Here is a 21,369-nt window from a genome sequence, read left to right as displayed (position 1 = left end):
ATAGCGTGACTTTTATTTTGAAGAAAACGGTGGGTGGTGGTGTTGTTGTTAAATGTTGAAGTTAAATGTAGGAACAAAACACATTAAAGCACATAATCAAATCAATTCAACATGGAGAGCTGTGCACAAACAGTCGTCCGAAGCAACTCAAAAAACATTCTGTCATCTAACTTACACTCATTTTGGGAAATCTGGAGACACTTTAAGGCTATATGCTGTCAGACATGGACACATTGATATTTTGCGTCATTTAGTAGAGCGGCTCAACATGGACATTGAAGTGTACAACGACTTCCTCGAGCACTGCACGAGGCTTCTGAAGGGAATTTATGAATTTTCATATAGTGAGTCATAAACTTCTTTAACGCCTTCGATAGCTCAGTTGGTAGAGCGGAGGACTGTAGAGGTTCAGCACTGATATCCTTAGGTCGCTGGTTCGAATCCGGCTCGAAGGAAGTATTTTTAGTCAATTGCAAAATACTGCTTGTTGCTGTTTATATACATTTGTACGTCATATAATATCCGTGTAGTTAATGTTAAGTAAAACCATAAAGGATTATCTTCGAAATAAAGCTGACATAAAATGAATATTATGAAAACTGAAATAAAATAAGCTAAAGCTGAAATACTAACATTACTAAAACTGAAGAAAAAGAAAAAACGAAATACTAACTAAACTAATAGAAATCATAAAATCACATTACAAAATTACTAATGTACTATACTAATATAGTATATATTTTACAGTTATAATGTGTGCAGTGTACATAATTCCACGCAGAACATGTTGTATTTTATTTATGGGCAATGAAGTACTGTATATTTTGTGAGTGATTTTTTCATATTTTTATTTTCATGTAGCTTTTTTTTTCACTTTTCATTTTCAGTTTTTTATTATTATTTCTTTTTAGCTTTAATTTAAATTTGTTTTGTTTTTTTTATAAGTTTTACTTCAAATTAAAATGTATTTAGTTGCCAAGCCAACATTTCGTATTTATTTATTTTAAGTTTAAGTTTTTTAAATCTAATATTTATATTTATTTTTCTATTTCAGCCTCATTTCGATTAAAGAACATAATTTTTAATAATTTTACTTATAGTTGATAATAACACTGCTTCGTTCTTCATTTTAACAAATCCAACTTCTAACCTGTTTGGGACCCCTCTTATGATGGCCTGTACCCGTTGAAACCTCAAGGTCATTTTAGAGCTGCTGAATCATGGTGGTAACCCAATGCTGTAGAACAAGGATGGATGGAACTCATTCCACATTGCATGCTGAGAAGGAGATCTAGCCATCATACACCACCTCCTACTGGCCAAACCCGAGGTGTGGAAGACAAAGAGCAAGACTGGCAGGACACCTCTCCACACTGCTGGTATACTATAGAAACACATGAATGAATGCTTTTCCAGATTTCACAGATTTGCCTTCATGTGTCTGCTTTTTTTTCTCCCCCATGCTATGCACGGCTGTGAGGATGCAGTGAAGATTATGCTTCAGAGGTAACATATTTTAAGTGTGTGTGTATAGCATAGTGCCTTCTTATTTTGCTCACATTGTTTGCGTGTTAATTCAGTTGTAGCTATGAGCCTGATGAGAAGGAAAGTTGTGGAGTCACACCATTTATGGATGCCATAAGAAATTAATTGCTCCTTGAGATTCACCAGGTAAGCACATATTATCAATATCACTCACTTTATTTTTCTTATATTAGATATAAGCATATACACATTTATCTGGTTTATCTCCTTCAGCGGTAGATATTATAGTTGCACAGACCCTACACCAGGCCTCTGTAACTGCTCAGGAAGAAGCACTTTATTTCCTCGTGCATAATCTTGGTATTGATATAAACTTAAGAGCCACAAAACTGGAGCTGACTGCACTGCACTACGCCGCTAAGGTTGTATCTATTGCATTAAACATGAAGCACAGTTAAGGTAAACACGCTGTCTCTTCTAATCTGGTTTTGATCTCAATGCTCATCTTTCAGGAAGGTCACACATGTTTCATAAAAACACTGCACGCCCTGGGCGCTGATCTACATACAAGAGACACAAAAGGAAGATCAGGTTACACTTTACAGTGTATTTCATTGCATGCCGCCTTAGTGAGATGCCATAATTGGAAACTTTTTATAACGTAAAGTGATTTTTTTTTTGTTATTTTTTTTTTTTTATGGTTTGCAGCTCTACATATGGCCTGCATTGGACAGAATGTGGATGCCTTTAGGATGCTGCTGCAATTGGAACTCAGATATACTGAAGACAATACAGGCAATACAGCAAAACAGTATGCCAAAAAACCTCAAGACATTAAGGAGATACGGACTATAAGTGTCATTTCTGTCATACAATTTAAATTGCTAAAAATGATCCAGTAAGATGTTATGTTTTAGAATAAATAGGCTATATCCAAAAATAATAAAATAAAATAATAAAAAATTACACATCCAAATATTTCCTTTAAATTATATCCTTCAAATATGTGACTAGCACAGAAGGAGTTTGCCTGCACACATCAATTTATCTGTGCAGCAGTAGTTGTACAGTATTGTCATATTGGACCTATTCAAAACGGCCGATGGACCGTTCATCCACCGAATAGGACAGAGTTTGCGTGCAGGTGCACAAATTTTCCCGATAAGTTTGTTTTTATAAATCCCGTCTATTGCGAAGGAATTGTCGTGCGCCTCTTTCATAGCATGTTTGTGCGTATAAGTGAGGCCCTTGGTTATCAGGAGGCGGAGCATTTGCCCACGATGATTGACAACACAATCCACCAGTCTCATCTGAGAACGTTCAATCTAGCACGCCCTGCCCACTTTAGCTGCACCCACTCGGGGGTGACGTGCCAGCGCACTTCTTTCATTTCCAGCTTTGCAAAGATCTCCATTTTCTTCGGGCAGACACGTAGGAAAAGAGGATTAAAGACGAAGAAAAATGAATGAAGAGTACGACGTTATCGTGTTGGGAACCGGGCTGACGGTAGCAGAATATTATTTTATTCAAATATAATCGCGTATATGTTGAAAAAATCATAAGAAAAACCACAGTCAGAGGCTGTTTCGATCTTGCTAGGCAGTGGTGTTACTGTTGCATTCACTTTGGGAGGCTAATTACTATCTTGCTGATTTAAGCATAATGCTCCTCAGCAGCCAGTCGAACTCTTATCATATATGCTAATTAGCAACAATGCTACCTTTAGCCTCAGGCTAATCAGCATTCATTCTAACTATACGTGATGTGCTAATCTGGCTGAATGCTAACTTTAGCATCAGTTATCTATTGGCGCTCAGCCGCGGCTAACGCTGCTTCACAGGCCTCGTTTACAAATTTGACGGCGTTTTGTAATTACGCAATATTATTTCATGTTATAAAATAGCTGGTTAATAACGCACTAAGAAACTTATTGTATTTTGTTATTTTAGTGTGACATTTTGGATCACATATCTCTCATGTAATGAGGCTTTCATATTGTGACAGTGCTAACTAATGTTACACATCGTGCGTTCTGTGTCTAGGTAATACATTGTCTTTTATTGTTTTTGATAACGGTTTTCATTTTTCCTAAAAAGCATATAAAAGTATGCATTTGTTCTGCTATTTGAAAGTAACGTTAGTATATAATGTTCCCAGTGGCTTCCTCAATTATCTCAATGTTATTTTTTACAAGAACTTGACTTAGTAGTTATTGTAAGGGTGGATGATCGTTTAATATATTTTTATTTAAAATGAAATCACACAATGAACCAATTTTTAGATGACATATTTCGTCAATATAGTTAAGTAAACAACCACACCCTCAAGTGAAACAGAAAACCTTCATTATATATTCTATTGCAATGCTTTATATGCCTGTTCATTCAGCCAGAAAGTTGGTATATATATATATATATATAGAGAGAGAGAGAGAGAGAGAGAGAGAGATAAAATGATACACAAATGTTGTTACCCAGATCAGCCAAGCTTTTCAAAATGACTCCATAGTATACATTATTGTGTGTCAGGAAAACCCCGTGATGAAAACTATTCCTGGCTGCTACTGTACTTTGCTTTTCGGTCAAACTCATTTGTTTGGTGTGACAGTCCCTGGAAACCTTTCTTCCTTGAGGTCCAAACAGGATCAAGTACACCGTTTTTGTTTGTTTCACTTCTTAAAGTAAGAAAACAAGCACCCACATCTCCACAAACATGCATTTGTAATCTCATAAAATTTTAAACTGTGATCCGTACTAATCCTAAAAGACTCAAGTATGCATTAAAACTGATGTTGCATTTTATTGAATGTGGATATTGATTATTAACATTTCATTGCTTTTACTCAAGGCCTGGGTTAGTGTAATGTGTCTAAAGAAGCCTATACAAAGTGGTTCCCCTAAAACAGGAAGTATGGGAAGTGAACATAGGACGTTTTTGTGCAGAGGTGAATTAGGCTATCAGTAGAGAACCAGAAAGGCGTTGGTCCTCTTTGTAGAGGAACCGAGACTGACGTCCTCCGTTTAGTTCTGCAAATCAGGCAAGAATGGTAAGCTGAGGGTGGCATGAGAGCGAAAAATGAGCAACAGTGCTCCCGTCTCGGCTGTTTTAGGAGGAATTCCACAGTTTCTGAGGCCACAGTTTCCTTGAGCGAAGTAGGAATCTGGTATTACATGGCTTATTGCGTAATCCCTTTAGCCTGAGCTGGAGACTGTAGTGGCTGGAAGTTAGGAGCATTGATGTTTGAACTTCTCTGAGTTCGAATAGAACAAATGTCAAGAGTCTTGCCTGTTTTAAAACACGCAATGATAGGAATTCTAATACTGGCTTGTTATTCTTTGTAAATTTTATAGTAAAAAGCTTGTTACTTTTTCACCTTCTTTGCATTTTCTTTTTTTTATTGGCCGCTATGCCGTCTCGTTTTGTGTAGACACCTCTTTCTCCACATAATGTGATGAATCATCTACAGTGGATTGAGGGGAAAAGGCAACAAACAAAAGAAACATGATCAAATACTGGATGATTGAGCTTTCTGTTTAGAAGAGTGGGACAAGTGTTTTACTGGAGTGTGATCGAGTCGCTGATAGTCATTTTGAAGCCAGAACGCTGGATCCCAGCAGGTGTTTAATGTCATGAAAGAGGAAGAGAAATGTCAGGAGCATGTCTTAGGGCCTTTCATGTGACTGTAGCCTGATTCTTTAGTACGGAGAAGCAGGTGGTGTTCAGCCGTTTGGATCTACTGTACACTTTACAGTGAATGTTAACATTTAACCCTTATTGCTACAAAAAAAAAGATCTTTGGATTTAGTACACAGTCATTTTATTTTTAGAATTTTTCCTTTTAGTTATAAATGAACTCATCCTTTGAGATGAGAGCAGTTGAGTCATGAACATTTGAGGCGAGGACATTATGTGGACATGAGAAATTGGTGCATAAAAATTTTAACTGCCACCATAAGGCATATTAAGTCGTTTCTATAGTCATGAGGGTTTCGTTCGGACATACTCTTTCCACAAAAGAGTTTCTGAATTAATAATTACACAAACATTTTACAGTGCCACATATACAGCAGCTATGATCAGATGAGAAATAGGTCTCATTGTTGGTATCCCAACCTGACCTGTTCTAGCTTAGCAGTGTGATGCAAAGAAGGCGTTGTCTTGTTTAGATATTTTCTTACATATTTGTAATGCTAAGGCTTTGGCTTATCTCCACTCAGATGGATTTTGTTACTCTCATACCTCAACTGATCATTTGCATCGAAATGATTTGTGAGCCGTAATGAAGAAAAGAATGTTGCTTGTTGGAAAATGAGTTACTGTTAATCGCTGTGAGAGTACATGTCATTGTGAATTGTGTCATTCAGTGGCTTCTGTTACGTGTAAAGTCCACTCCATCACATGATCTGTATGTTCGCTGTTTATAATCACTTATTATGGCCTGTGATAGGACAGTGTTTCAGTGTTTCTTTAAACGTCCATGCTTGTCTTTTATATAGCTTTTTTTTTTTTTTTTTTTTTTTTTTACAAAGCTGGCTGTCATAAGCACTGTAAACATTTTATGATAGTGTTAACTAAAACAATAAAAATTTTCTCGTTAATTAAAATAAAGCTGAAATAAAATGTAAAAATTACACAGAAAACTTAAATAAAAATAAAAAGTGTTGCCTTGGAAAAATAACTGAAATAGTTAATTTAATAAATACTGAAAATAGCTAAAACAGAAATAAAAATAAAGACACTAAATTAGTGCTCCAGACTAACTATTTTTACTAGGGGTGCTGTAGCCCCTGACTAAAAAATTTTTTGGAACACAAGCAGAAAATGTATGGCTATACCTTAAACTAGCCTGCAATGCAATCATTCACATTTTCCCCATTTTAACTGTATTACTGACAAATGCTTTGATAATAAATAGACTTGACTCAAGAGGAAATTACAATGTGCAGCATGCTTTTAATTTCGGAGGGATATGATATATACATGATAAATATAATTTTGCATTAATAAGTGCAGTTACTAAAAATATAACATGTTAATTTCTTGTTTATTTCATGTGTTATGCACATTTGACAGTAAAGCACAAGAGTTGGGAAGCTTACAAAATGTATTTTATTAACAACAGTATTGTACAAAATCAAAATTTTATGTAGAAAAGGTATATAATGTACTTTAAGTAAATGTACCATTTTTCTTCTATAGTTTTCATGGAAGTAACCAACAACTAGACTTGTGCCGGTATTCGGTTATGTGATATATCACGGTAATGAATATGCACAATATTGTTACTTCTAAATCGCGTGAATAATTCTATTACAAATTATGGAATTTGGAACGCATTTTAAGAATACTATTCCCATCAACTGGTCAAAATGCACAACACCGCTGTATGCTGCTTGAAAGACTCGTGCACTTTGATGTCAACAAGCACGTAAGAGAAGCACATGGAGGAACAAGTGAGGGACGAGCTGAATGAAAGCACATTCACTCTCTGACAGCAGATGGCGCTAAACTGCAGAAAATGTCCTTAACCTGGAAACCCCTTAAATAAACCAGCTGGACTACTTTCTGAAACCTATATAAGCCATTCAGATTTGTGTATTTGCTATGATGTTCATCACAGTGCCAAATTCTTAGGGTTAAGACTTAATAGGTTATTTTAATCTGGACTACAACGTGCCATAGATATAGTTTGAAAATGTTTTGATTTTCTATTGTTAATTCACACTTTACATAAGGACTTCATTTTTAACATTAGTTAATTCATTGGTTAACATAAACTGCCAATGACAAATTCTTCTGAACATTCATTAATCTTAGGTATTCCAATATTTAATAACATGTTGTTAAAATGTAAAGTTGCAAATGTATTATTGAATGAGCTAACATGAACTATGATTTGTATTTTTTTTTATTTTTATTTTTTTTTTACAAAGACTAATAACTTCTGTAGCAGATGTAGCTATTGTGAATGTTAATGGTTAACTAATGAGATTGTAAAGTGATACTTATGGGTCTTTATAGTTATTTTGCACTTTAATCTGTGCAAAACTTTATATGTTTCTTTATTGTTTTATTTTATTTAAATGTTCAGTTATTTTTGTTATTAGAAAAAGTTATTTAACCTAATATATTATACTATATTTTGAGCACTTTTTAAAATAAAATTTCAATACCGTGATAATACCGTTTACCGTGATAAAAGCATGAGCAATTAATCGTAACAGGAAAATTTTATACCGGTATATCCTTACCAACAACTTCAGTGATTATGAGCACTTTGCACATTTATGTGCACAAAGCAATTTGTAACTTCTCTTATTTCATACACAAAAAGTATTCTAATGTTGAATGAAATTAATGTAATAACATTCAACTATTTCTACCACAACATCCTGGTTCTAGTTAGCGTTAGATTATACAGATATCTGTGCAGAATTTGAATGCTTTTCATTAGATCTCGCATCAATCTTTATTCATTCTGCAGAGAAATCAAATGCTTCTTGCTGGATCTCACAGCGCTGTGTTGCAACAGTTAAGCAAACTCCACTTTTGCTCCCGAGTAAAGCTGCGCAATTTATTTTCACATTCATTTTATTTGCTGTTAGATGTTACTCATATGCAACAGAAATGGCAGTGTTTACGAGTTGAACAACTCACAAAAATGACTAAATAATTGGCATGCAGTATATTATACAAACCATGACTGCATTTTGAATGGCCTGGGGTCATCATGGTCACATGTCTAAGATATGTTATACTGAATCTGCATTCATGTGTTTCCTCTAGGAATGCATCCTGTCTGGGATCATGTCCGTGAAGGGGAAGAAGGTTCTGCACATGGACAGGAACTCGTACTATGGAGGGGAGAGTGCCTCCATCACCCCTTTGGAGGATGTAAGTCACTGTTTGAGACCACAGCTATTCTCTAAATCTCCACAGACACTAACATTGTCTTTTGGTTTGCTCACAGTTGTTCAAGCGTTTCAGCCTTCCTGGCAGTCCTCCTGAGTCCATGGGAAAGGGCCGCGACTGGAACGTGGACCTCATTCCCAAATTTCTAATGGCCAACGGTAGGAAGCAACAACACCAAACTTTACATTTACATTTCAGCCGTCACTTTTTGGAATCCGTTATCTCGGCCAAATACACAGTATGTTCTGGATCGCTCTGTGCCAGGCACTGCTGGATCCCTCAGTCACATGTATCCTGTTGCTTAGCAGTTTTCTTTCACTCTTGAAATGCTCAAGAATACAAAGGATTGATGATTGTGTCCTTTTTGTATTCATAGGTCAGCTAGTCCGTATGCTGCTGATCACACAGGTGACGCGTTACCTGGACTTCAAAGTGATTGAGGGCAGCTTCGTCTACAAAAAGGGCAGCATCTACAAAGTGCCCTCCACTGAGACTGAAGCTCTGGCATCCAGTAAGTGACCAGTTTATGATTCAGATTACCTTCTGTTTGTTGTTGTTTTTCCCCAGTTAAACTGGCAAATTCAGATTGAAACTGGTGAGTTGAAGCTAGCTCTTGTCAGTTTTGTATGCATTGTTCATCAGATGGTCATTAAACAGGCTGTGGGTGGCCCATGGTCCTGCCATCTAGAGCTTGAGTCTACAGCCAAGAAGGCTGGAGTGTTTTATTGTCTAAACCAGGGTTATTATTTTAAACTAAAACTATTGAAATAAAGCGGTCGTGAAATTAATTATAAACATTAGATTTAAATCTATGTTGTTTCACTATTTATACCTAGAAATAAAAATAAAAATTGAAATAAAAATAAATTAAAGCTAAATAGAAAATATAAAAGTATAACAGACAATAGGGGTGCAGAAATAATGTAATTTCTAATTGCGATTACAGTTACGGATGCCACAATTACGTAATCGTTCAAAGCTGCAATTAATCGTTCAAAGTCGACTTATGTTATTCTGCATGCTTAAGATATTTGGTATAAACATCATTCAATGAATATTGTGATAATCGTAATTAATTGCAATTACAATTTCAAGGGAATAATCGACAATTATGACTTTTGTCATTATCGTGCAGGCTTAACAGACAATTTAAAATATTAATAAAAACTCTATATGATATATCAATTAAATCACCCTGGTCCGTTATGAGTAGATGAGGAATTACAGTGAAGTGATGAGCTTGGACATCTCGCCTTACTTCCCTTTTAATTAATTTTGTAGCATAATGAAATTATTGTATGTAATACAGTTCTGCAGTTCTTCTTTTTTTGCAGACTAAGAGAGCGAGCATGTGTTTGGTTCCTAAATTACATCCTTTCAAACAAACTGCATGCTGTCATAGCTGATAGGATCATCTTTTAACATGTTTCAATCATCTTTCAGGCCTCATGGGACTTTTTGAGAAACGACGATTCAGGAAGTTTCTTGTGTTTGTTGCCAACTTTGATGAAAATGACCCAAAAACCTTGGAAGGAGTGGACCCAAAAAAGACCACCATGCGAGATGTGTACAAAAAGTTTGACCTCGGGCAAGATGTTGTTGACTTCACCGGCCATGCTCTTGCACTCTACCGCACAGATGAGTGAGTTGAAACCTCATCTACTTTTTGAAGAAAGTTCACCTAAAATTATGATATCAATGGCTTGTTTGTCCCATGAAGTTAAAGCTGTTTGTGTTGTCTATCTGTCCAGCTACCTGGATCAGCCCTGCATAGAGACGATAAACAGGATTAAATTGTACAGCGAGTCTTTGGCGAGGTATGGCAAGAGTCCATATCTGTACCCTCTCTATGGCCTGGGAGAGCTGCCCCAAGGCTTCGCTAGGTGAGTTTCCCCCAACTACTTCCTCTGCTACTAACGTTCACATCATTTTTAAACCTGTCTGTGTGTACTAGCAGTTTATTTGTGTCACTCACAGATTAAGTGCCATTTATGGAGGAACATACATGCTGAACAAGCCCATTGAGGATATAATTATAGAGAACGGCCAAGTGGTGGGCGTCAAATCTGAGGGCGAGGTAAGTTTCTGTTGCAAGCGGTGGGAAATCTAATTTATCCTTAAAATGTGCTTTGACTTAAATGTTGTTTATTCTTCACGGTCAGATCGCTCGCTGCAAGCAGCTGATTTGCGACCCTAGCTATGTCATGGACCGAGTCAACAAGGTTGGTCAGGTGATCCGGGTCATCTGCATAATGAGCCACCCCATTAAAAACACCAGCGATGCCAACTCCTGCCAGATCATCATCCCTCAGAACCAGGTCAACAGGAAGCATGGTTAGTCTTGACATGAAACCACAGCGCTTGCATGTTGATGACTCTTTTTTTTACTACATTTATTAAAGGCCTAATACACTTAACATAGATATTGACATGCATCAGTTATTTGCCACCTGCTTACATTTTATATAATTGACAAATTTAGCTTTGCCATCACAAGAATAAATTGCATTTTGAAAATGCATAAAAATAGAAATGCTATATTAAATTGTACTGTTTCACAATATTCCTGTTTTTACTGTGGTTTTGATTAAATAAATGCAGCATTAATAAAAGCATAAAAAAATTACCAACCCTAAACTTTGTAAAGGTGCAGTATTGTACATTAAAATCATCTCCTCCTTTTAGATATCTATGTGTGCATGATCTCTTACGCACACAACGTGGCAGCCCAGGGTAAATACGTAGCCATTGTCAGCACCACTGTGGAGACCAGTGACCCTGAGAAAGAGATCAAACCAGCCCTGGACCTTTTGGAACCGGTTGAGCAGAAGTACGTTTGCATGTCTGTTTGCACTTACTGATTACATGATGACTAGCTTACTTTGACATGCATGCAATCAGATAAATGAAACCATGTGTCATCTTTTTGCAGATTTGTGAGCATTAGTGACCTGTACGCTCCAAACGATTTGGGATCTGACAGCCAGGTAAGTGTTTACATAGTACTGTAATTACACTTTGTATATCAAGCGAGCACTAAGTTTTTTTTTTATCTGCACCCAGGTCTTTATCTCTCGCTCCTATGATGCTACAACTCACTTCGAGACAACCTGTGACGATATCAAAGACATCTACAAGCGAATGACGGGCACAGAGTTTGACTTTGCCGAAATGGAGCGCAAGAAAAATGACATCTTCGGAGACGGTGCTGACCAGTAAACTAGCTCCAGCTGCTCTTGAATATCAGATATTCAGGCGATCATAATCTTAAGGTTAAAAAAAAGAAAAAGAAAAGAAAAAAATTGCAACCAAACTGGGCGAGCTGGCTATCCAAGCATATGTTCTGCCCATAATGGAATTTCATTTAAACAGTTATACAAATTTAGCATTTTTGGGGGAGAAGGGGAGAAGGTTCTGCCAGTCTGCTTTTTATAATCAGGAAGCGAGATCCATTTTGCACTGATTGTTTATCAATGGCCTGTATTCAGTTTCCATCATGTGATCTTTATTTCAGCCTGCTTAGACATGGTATGTAAAAAGTCCAAAGATGCCAAAAAAAGATGTATTCAAGTTGATGTGAAGAAATGCATATTTTAAAAATGTATTGGTGTTGGCTGTAAAGAAAATAACCTTAAAGGGGAGGGGGATAGGGGTTTGCAAAACTGCAAAATGATCTGTTTTGAGTTTGGCCAGGTTTAACAGCACATGGTTTAATTTTTAAAGGAAACCATGTACTTCTAAGATAACTTCCAGGGATTATCCATTATTCTATTTTCCTAGAAATTACAACTGGTGCTTAAACTGGCATCCTGAATATTTCGTTTGCAATATTTCTCCAATTACCTAGGTTTACAGATCGAAGGGATGTATCAAGCACACACAGTGTAGATAATCTTTTATGTAATCCCTGTCCAACCACAGAATTTGTTTTGCTCAATATGCTCATGTGATTTAACATAACTGACCCCCCAATTAGCTGTAAATTGTGCTACTTGTCGGAAGGGCCGGGGTTTCTTTCAGCTTTGCCTTGCATCTCTTTTCTGATGGGTTGTGTGTGATTCAAAGGCTACTACATGGAGGTAATCACACGTCAGTGGAAAAAGCTGCTTAACTGTAAGTCTGGAATCTGCTTGTCTAGTGTGTATCAGGGAGCTCTCCTTCTCCCTCACCTCAGAGCAGAGAGAGGAGCAGGCAGTGTCTCTAAAACAGCTCTGACATGTTAGCAAGGACCAAAATGTCTATGGCAGTATTGATATGACCGGGGCCCTGTACAAAATGTCACCAATGTTTTAAAAAAGAAAAACAAATGCTGAAAGGATGGGGCTCAAATGATTTCTGTACTGCAAAGTAAAAATGTAAACTTGTGAAAAACTGACTTTGTGTTTATTTTACCCAATAGTTCATGCTAAAAAGAAAGTATCACTATTTTTTTTTTTGTACGATCCTTTAATAAAGTTAAATAAAAGTTAATAGTAAACCATAATTAAACATTTATTTATTATACAGCAGCTTAATCTAATTTTGGAAATGTTTAAATGTTCTGTTGCATACAAGTGTTTCGTTACTGTAAAGGTTGTTTTGCCGTTAAAAAATATTGATCGAGAGCTCATGAAATTTGTAAGGTAGTGAGCGCGAACTGGGGAACTATATCTCCCAGGATCCTTTGCGAATTTGCCGTATTCAATCCGTAGTGTCGCAAATCGTAACAAAACAGGCGGCTTCTCTAAATATAGAACTTATCAGCACGTTTTTCGCATGGTATATGAGTAATATTTGTTAAATGTCAGGTAGATTTATCAAACTATGGAACTCACCTCTGCCCGATCAACGTTTTATGGTGACATCGGTGAGTATTTGGGGGGGATTTAATGGTTGAACTAAAATCTATTAAAACCTGAAGGAAAATTAAGTATGCATTTGTAGGCCACTGGGCTGATCGCACGCCGGTACACGAGGCTGCGTCTCTAGGTCGAGCTCTGCAGTTAAAGCAACTGATAGAGGCAGGAGCATCAGTTAATATCGTGTCTGTGGATAACTTCACCCCACTGCATGATGCCTGCATCCAAGCCCATCCAAACTGTGTTCAAATACTGCTGGAGGCAGGAGCCCAGGTGGGTTACAGCACCAGGTATATTTTAACGAGTGATGTCCTGAATTTCGTTTAGCAGACGCTTTTATCCACAGTGACTTAAAGGCAGGGTAGGTAAGAAATTTATAAACAACTTTCTTCCAAATTTGTTTAAACTTTCTATTTATATCAATGCATAATTAAAATGTAAGTACTCTGATAAAAAGAGTATAAAAATCGAGTGACTCTAGACCGTTTAATCTGTATTAAACACAGCTCATTATTTCCTTTCGGCACGAAACATAGGATTGGCTTAGGCGACTGTCACTCTCTCGCAACCATGGCAACCACCCTTTTGCCACACATGACCTGCCCACTTGCGTACGCACGTTTGATTTGAGGAATTCAAGAGGCACGGATCCTAGGAATACCAAAACAATGGCAGAGAAACAGCAAGCAAAATTCACTGTACCGGCCTATGCAGTTAGTGAAGGCAAACCAGGCAAAAAAAGGAAGACAGTAACAGTACAAGAAAAGGCAATGAACAAAAAGTCTTTGGATAAACAAAGAAATAAAACGCGAGTTAATATCGGCGTGCACTTCGACCAGCCCGTCCTCGGCCTCTACTTCCTCGGACCCTAGTTGCACGGCCTCTTGCACGACCTCCTCTGCTTCGCCCTCGACCCCGGACCTGTCCTCGAGCTGACGATGCGGTACTTGTCTCTGGAGTGTAGTCCTCATCAGAGTCAACAATGCTTTCATCATAGAAACTCTTACATGCAGAACAACTTATATGTTATGAATCTTACACGAAATTCATCTTCATCACAGTGTAAATGATGGTAATGGAAAAACGTGTATCATGCAACCTGTTTTTAGCTTTGCCTTATAGATAACTAGCTCGTTAGCGAATCAAAAAATATATATTTTAAACTTTACCAATATCAATATGCTAGCTTGATAGTGAGTACTAAAATACATCTTGTTTGTTTATCTTCATAATTATAAAGTTATTTTTATTACATGTGATTCTGACATGATTTCACTACATGCACTGTGCTCCTTCCTCTCCGCTCGTCTCAGGTAAATAATAGAGTTGTGACGTTCGCGAACGAACCGATTCTTTTGAACGGCTCATAAACATGAACGATGGGAGCCGAGTCGCGCTGGAGGGGAGCCGTTCTTTCTGTCATTCATTTTCCCTATGCGTGTTTCACACAGATGCACTCAAATAAGCTCCTCCGCGAGACAGAACAGTTATAGGGGGAGGGGCGCACCCAGCGTGATGATATTAAATTTGCCCAAGGACAAAAAAAGAGAGGCAGAAAAAGCCATAAAGTAAGGAACTGCTATGTATTTATTTACATTGCATTTTGTGTTCATTTAAAACTTGTTCTTTTAAAAACATTAAAATGTTCTTTTGTGATACTGTTCTTGTATAGAAATGTTTCACTAAAAGCTGTTTTGCACAGACATTCATTGCAGCCCACTTATTGTTCATTGACTTGAAGGGGCTGATGTCCTATTTGCAAAGTTTACAGTAGTAATAGTATGTAGTATGTAGACATTTCCATTTTATTTATTCTAATTTTATCTACTTTAAATATTTTTTTGTTTTCTATCAAAATGTTCTTGTGTGATGTGATAACAATGTTCTTGTGTGGAAGTGTTTGTAGTAAAAGCTGTTTTGCACAGAAATTAATTGCAGCCAGCTTTGTTTTTGATGTTTATTTGTGAGTAGGTATTGTATGAATAACATAAGTATTGGTGTGTCATATCTGAGTTTTAATTATTTGACTACAAATCTCACCTCATCATTCCTCCCAGTGATTATTTCCAGGATAAACTGAGATGCCCCCAAGCTGGCTTCTTAAAACTGACTAAATATTTAAAAAGAGCCAAAAGAGCCGTTCTTTTGAACGGCTCTTTGAAAGGAACGGATCGTGAAGATCCGGATCCCCTCAAAGAGCCATAAATCCCATCACTAGTAAATAATGCGTCTTCCAGCTCAGTGGTCGGAGTCGCGCGTTCATGTGTTTTGGGGGCGTGGCTTTGGAAGGCGCCCAGAAGGGAGGGGGTGGTGTGAATGGAAATAATGAGCTGTCTTTAAAACAGTCGTGAGAGGTCTACAGACACTCGATTTTTATACTTTCTTTTTCAGAGTACTTACATTTTAATTATGTATTGATATATAAATAAAGTTTAAACACATTTGGAAAAAAAGTTTTTTATACATGTTTTACCTACCCTGCCTTTAACGTTACAATAGAGGAGCATGAGCAAAATCATAGAGCCAACAATAGAAGAGAAGATGGGAGGAATAACAATGCACTTATATTTGGAAAATTAAAAAAAAAAATTTAATTCTAAGGTATTAACTCATTTCTAAAAACTGCATGTGTGTACAGGTGGATGTACGCACCATCCATGGCAGTACTCCCCTCTGTCATGCCTGTGCTGCTGGAAACATAGAAAGTGTCAAGCTGCTGGTGGATCACGGAGCATCAGTCAACCCTTCCCTGACTGCCCTCACAGCATCCCCACTCCATGAGGCCTGCATACGAGGTGAGACGGCAAGGTGAGATGGATTGCTTTGTGTTAAGACTTGTGTGTGTTCTCATTATTTCTGTTCAGGTGACGTAGACTGTGTGAAGCTTATGATAGACAAGGGAGCGCTACTGGAGGCCTTTGACATTTACTTTGGGACGCCGTTACATGCTGCCTGTGCTAAAGCTCACTTCGACTGTGCCCTGCTGCTGCTCAATGCAGGTGAGGTACTTTATTTATAGGTGTACTTTATATATTTTATTTTGCACTATTATGCATTATTCTGCTTTATCATTCATACTTTCAAAGGTGCAAAGGTGAATGCCACCAAGTTCCATGAGACGGCACTGCATCATGCGGCGAGGGCCGAGAGAGTGGACCTGGTGGAGCTGCTGGTGGAGTTTGGTGGAGATGTCAACATAAGTGATAACTTGGGTCACAAACCTAGAGATTATACAAAACCAGAATCTCCTGCAAATCTCTGCCTGCGGCACTATGAGAGTGTGTTACAGTCTGCATAGGTGCTATACAGTATATGTCTCAGAGTATTTCATCTGCTGTTCTGTGTTTCTGCAGGTAATCCTCTGTCTCTACAGCAGCTGTGCCGTACCGTCCTGAGGACTGTGTTGGGCACCAGAGCTTTGGAACTGATCCCTAAACTGGACATTTCACAGCGCATCATTGAATATCTCATTTATAAATCATAATTTTATTTTATTTTTTTTAAGTTCCATAGAAACATATTTTATTTAGAAACCTATAATAGACTGCAGTTTGATAAGTCTTAACTTTAAGAGTGAATTAATTAAGTTATTTATAAATAACCCTATGGAAACTATGTTTACTTAAAAGAGGTCGTCGGATGCAAAATTCACTTTACAAGTTGTTTGAACATAAATTGAACCTAAATCCCTATTTAAAATCCCCTTCCTCAAATCAGGCTGTTCTGAGATTCCTATCAGAATGACGTAGTTCTCAACAGGCCCCTCCCACTGTAGTTGATTGACACTAGCATCTCACCTTAGACCCACCCTGAGTGAGCTGTCATCAGTCCGATATTGTGTCGACCCCGGTGCAGGGGAAGACAAGAAAGTCTCAGTTTAAGCGATTGAGGTGTTTTGTAGCTGGATGTAATAATGAATATAGCAGTCGTCATTTACACCCGACATCTGAGCCGCTGAAGGATTAATCTTACTTTAATTTTCAAGGGAATGAAAATCCTGATCTGCCTAAATGTGCGACTCATTTGTGATCCAACTTAATCAACAGAAGAAGTGAGTGTTAAGTTTTTTTTTATGAATCTTTGCAAATCCCCTTTCCTATCAATGAGCTAGTTAGCCAGTTGAATTTTACAGTCTGCTCATCACCCCCTGAAAAAAAGGGCGGGGTCAGGAGAGCTCATTAGCATTTTAAAGCAACATGGACTAGAACAGCGTGCTGAAAAGGGAGCTGATTTTGAGGGTAAAAAAAAAGTGTTTGTTTTTTTTACACTACCATTGTGAAATTTTAACTGAACTGTGACTTTCCATTAAGACCCTAAAGAATCATATCAACTTGTGGGAAATTTCCATCCGATGACCCCTTTAAGTGGGGTTGTGATGACTTGATTTCAATGAATGTGCTACATTGCCTTAAAAGATTTTGCAGTGTAAATGTACTAATAATGTTTATGTTACTGCTGCCCCTGTAAAACTCAATATCAATTTAACTTTTAAATCAGGCTTTTTATTTTTATTTTAACCAGCTGTGAACGTGTTAATGTTTCCGAATAAGTTTTATGAAAGGTATTGTTTTATTATTTTAACTTATCAAGTTTTCCTGCTTTATTTAAAATACTTTATAATAATAAATGCCAATGGTTTTGAACCAGGAGGTCCAGAAGGCACTTTAGGGGGTCTGTCTAGATATATTAAACATATAGAACTTAACTTTACATGATATGTTTACCTAATTAACTAACCTAAAATGGCTGTCTGTTAAGCATTATGTATTGTTCATGTTCTTAAATAAAGTTGTTGTCATGTCTTATCTGGTGCGCCATGTCCCTGGTTAAAAATGCACTCACATTTCTACATTTGTGTCCAAATGTATCCAATACTTATTATTATTATTATTATATTATTATTATTATTATTATTATTAAGTAAACTACAACTCCCAGAAGCACGTCATAACTAGGGCCAAAACAGAACAGACCACGTGATGTATATACCGCACTTCTAAACAAAGCAGAATTTCTGCTATAGTTACTTAGCTAGCGACAGTGTATTGTTTAAATTTAACTTTATACCACTTTACTAAAGCGGAGATGGAAGTAGAAACAGCACGACCTTATTTTTTCGTTGACCTCAGTACGTCCACGAGAAAAGTGTATTTGTATTTTATTGACTTTTTTCTCATTTCTGTAGTTTTCAGAATCTAAGATAATTTTACACATTCTAATTAATTATTTTATTAACTAAACGTTTTGAGTGAAATAGTTGCCTATCCATCGTATAATGTGAGAATAATCTGTGTAATGCATATTTTGTGAGGTTAGTGATTGCTAAATGAGCCAGTTTGGTTGCCTATGACCTGTACTTTGGTACTCCTCTACACGTGGCATGTGCCAGCCAGCACCTGGAGTGTGTTTAAGTACTACTGAATGCAGGTGAAACCAGATGCCGTGAGATTGTGAAGTACTCTGTCAGCCATGCAAACACTGAAGAATGTGCCTCTAAAGCAGGTAGTTTAGATCTGGAATCACCAAAGTGAAGCTGTAATCGTGGATCGTTGTGTGCAGGTGTGCAAGTAAACGCCACCAGGCTACACAAGATGCCCTTACATCATGCTGCAAAGTCCAACAATGTGATATGATTGAGCTTTGAGCTGTTGGTGGAGTTTGGGGCCAACATTTATGCCCGTGACAAATATGACAGGAAGCCAGTTGATTACACAAAGTCTGATACACCCTCAGCGCAGTCTTCAGCTTTATGAGAGTGAGTTCAAAACAAAACAGCCTTGTGAGGAAATTAAATTATACTAAATCCTTATTTGTATTTTGAAATGGTTTGCATTGGTAACAGGATATTTTGTATTGTTTACATTCACTACTTTATAGGATAGATAGTCTGAATATACAGGATTCAAAAAGTAAAAATGTATTTTAAATCTGGAAATACACTGAAAGTTTAAACACGTTCACAATTTCAGTTTTGGTGAAAAATGAAAATGAAATGTTTAGTATTCTTCAATATTTTGGAACCTAATAAAAAAATAAAGAGTTTTAAGTTATTTAAAATAAAAAGGCAAAACAGTTTTCTAATGAAAATAAATAAATAACAGGCAAAATAGAAAGTGTCCAGCAGATGGTGCTCATGGCTTAATTTAAAATCTTGTAGCAAACCTAAATGTGTTTATATGGTATATTGTTTTGCATGATGAAGAATATGTTCACAGTTCACAAGTTTATTATGTTCTCTGTGGTCTCACTGAGATTTAAAATGTTCTGAAAAATAAAATATATTATGTTAATGTTAGGTGTTCTGGCTGTAGTGATATGCTGCCGCTGTGTCTGCAGCAGTGATTCACAGCCAGGTCTGCTGCCTAGGTGCTGCTCAGGATGTTTTGGGTGTGATGTTGCAACAAATTAAATGAAGTTTATGATGATGAGATTAAAAGTTGGATTCTGTAGGTCTGGAATCCATCATTAGTCTCATTTCAAAGATACATCCACAACAAGTCAAAGCACAACACGCCAGTGCCCGGTTTCAGAATGTAAACCAGATTCATGAGAAACCGTGTCCTTGGAGCATATAAATATTTTCCTGGCAATAGCATTTAGAGACTAAAATAAATACAAGAATGCAAACATTCTGATTTAGTGTATTAAATGATATGACAGGAGGTCGTGATCTTGAAGTCTGAAATTTTAATTTTATCAAGCAAGAATGTTTAATCTCCTGGTAAGTTCACTCACAATGTGTTTTTTGTTTGGTTTCTATGGAAGGCAATGTAAGAGTGTATCAGAAATGTAGTGAAAGGTTGTCGATACAAAATTGTTGCCACAGTTGTCATCATTGACTCATTCTCATGTTCTTTCTTCTTCTGTAGCTAAATTAAATCTAAATGAATTTTGTTGCATTGAGATGTTATTGATTTAAATGTTTAATGCTGCATTCCATTTTGTGTTTTTGCAGGTAACCCTCTTTCCCTGCAGCAGGTGAGCCGTATCGCCCTGAGGACAATGTTGTGCACCAGAGCTGTGGACGTGGTGACCAACCTGGATATTCCTTACCATATTATCAGTTATCTCTTACACCAGTGAACTCTTTCCACAGGTCCACAGATAGTGTCTGAAACACCTGAAGCATTGAAATATCTCCAACAAATATCAGTTTTGTTGGCACTTAAGAGATTTATAGGTGCACTATTTATTTTTGTTTGTGTGTTAAAAATGTATCCAAATTATTTTTCTAGCAATTTTTAATAGGTACCTTTATTAACCACACTTTATATTTGAAAAGAATAGTGTGCTTGTAAATGACAATGTGTTCATTATCAACTCAGTTTCATGTCGTTCCAAACCTAAATTTTTTAAGATGTTTTTGTCTGTACAATGAATGTCAGTGGGGTCCAGAATAACCACTTTACGGACAAAAATTTTTACATTTTTAAAATATCTTCATAGGGAGTAAATGATAGAATTTTCATTTCTGGGGGACTGTCCTTTTACGTAACAGAAGCTATAAAATACGTTGTCTTAATGTGTCTGAGGTGAATTTAGGAGTGATGAAAACCATTATATGTTGCGAAATATTGCCAGAGAGAAAGAGTGGGGAGATAGAAACACAAAAAGAGGAAACTTAATCTGGCAGCTGTCTACATTCAGGAACTCCTCTGACCGCGTAATGAAGTCCAGGGATATGTCAGCACATTAGTAGCTCAGACGACAGACACTATATGCACAACACGCACTGCATTGCTGGATATGAGCATGTTAACATCCTGATGCTCTCATTAGAGATTCATTATAGGAGATCACAGCGCCTTGAACTAAGGGTTATTGCACAGGCCCAGGGGAAACACTGGCATTCATATTATGACATGAGCAGCTTGAGTTATACTACAGTTTGCCACATTCATTGTTTGTGACGCCATACACAGTGACAATGACAGAAACCAGTTTCCAGCAGTGTTTTGTTGTAGTAACATTGTATTAGTACACCGGTTGTAATATATCACTATTCAGCTTTTGTTTCCAATTCTCAACTGCTGTTCTTACATCTAAGAAGTGAAGAAAGTTATTTAAGATAACATGAAATAGCCTTTAGAAATTATTTAAATGATGTAATGTAACATTTGAGTTAATCAGAATA

The 21,369-nt window shown here is 36.9% G+C and overlaps 2 protein-coding genes, 1 non-coding gene and 2 pseudogenes across 3 annotated transcripts; all 5 read left to right on the top strand.

The window, feature by feature from the left end:
- The first annotated feature begins 268 nt into the window (after nucleotides 1-268).
- LOC113079097 (ankyrin repeat domain-containing protein 16-like) lies at nucleotides 269-2,387 on the top strand (annotated as a pseudogene).
- On the top strand, nucleotides 368-455 carry trnay-gua (transfer RNA tyrosine (anticodon GUA)). The gene is given in 2 exon segments: nucleotides 368-404; nucleotides 420-455. It is a non-coding gene; the product is annotated as a tRNA-Tyr (tRNA).
- A 473-nt stretch (nucleotides 2,388-2,860) lies between the features above and the next one.
- LOC113079076 (rab GDP dissociation inhibitor beta-like) lies at nucleotides 2,861-11,956 on the top strand. The gene is made up of 11 exons (XM_026251268.1): nucleotides 2,861-2,991; nucleotides 8,272-8,379; nucleotides 8,456-8,555; nucleotides 8,774-8,908; nucleotides 9,841-10,039; nucleotides 10,149-10,280; nucleotides 10,375-10,474; nucleotides 10,560-10,731; nucleotides 11,083-11,227; nucleotides 11,330-11,384; nucleotides 11,461-11,956. Exons 1-11 carry the CDS (start codon nucleotides 2,947-2,949, stop codon nucleotides 11,614-11,616), a joined length of 1,347 nt encoding a protein of 448 aa, XP_026107053.1. The 5' UTR covers nucleotides 2,861-2,946; the 3' UTR covers nucleotides 11,617-11,956.
- Nucleotides 11,957-13,139: 1,183 nt separating this feature from the next.
- On the top strand, nucleotides 13,140-16,720 carry LOC113079090 (ankyrin repeat and SOCS box protein 13-like). The gene is made up of 6 exons (XM_026251289.1): nucleotides 13,140-13,243; nucleotides 13,321-13,508; nucleotides 15,874-16,030; nucleotides 16,100-16,234; nucleotides 16,322-16,513; nucleotides 16,589-16,720. The coding sequence occupies exons 1-6, from the start codon at nucleotides 13,201-13,203 to the stop codon at nucleotides 16,717-16,719; spliced, it is 846 nt and encodes a 281-aa protein (XP_026107074.1). The 5' UTR covers nucleotides 13,140-13,200; the 3' UTR covers nucleotide 16,720.
- A 525-nt stretch (nucleotides 16,721-17,245) lies between these two features.
- LOC113079096 (ankyrin repeat and SOCS box protein 13-like) lies at nucleotides 17,246-20,318 on the top strand (annotated as a pseudogene).
- Nucleotides 20,319-21,369: the final 1,051 nt, after the last annotated feature.

This window comes from Carassius auratus, unplaced genomic scaffold (assembly GCF_003368295.1).
Source record: "Carassius auratus strain Wakin unplaced genomic scaffold, ASM336829v1 scaf_tig00027159, whole genome shotgun sequence".
NCBI classification, from domain to species: Eukaryota; Metazoa; Chordata; class Actinopteri; order Cypriniformes; family Cyprinidae; genus Carassius; species Carassius auratus.
This window is presented reverse-complemented; position numbering and strand designations above follow the sequence as displayed.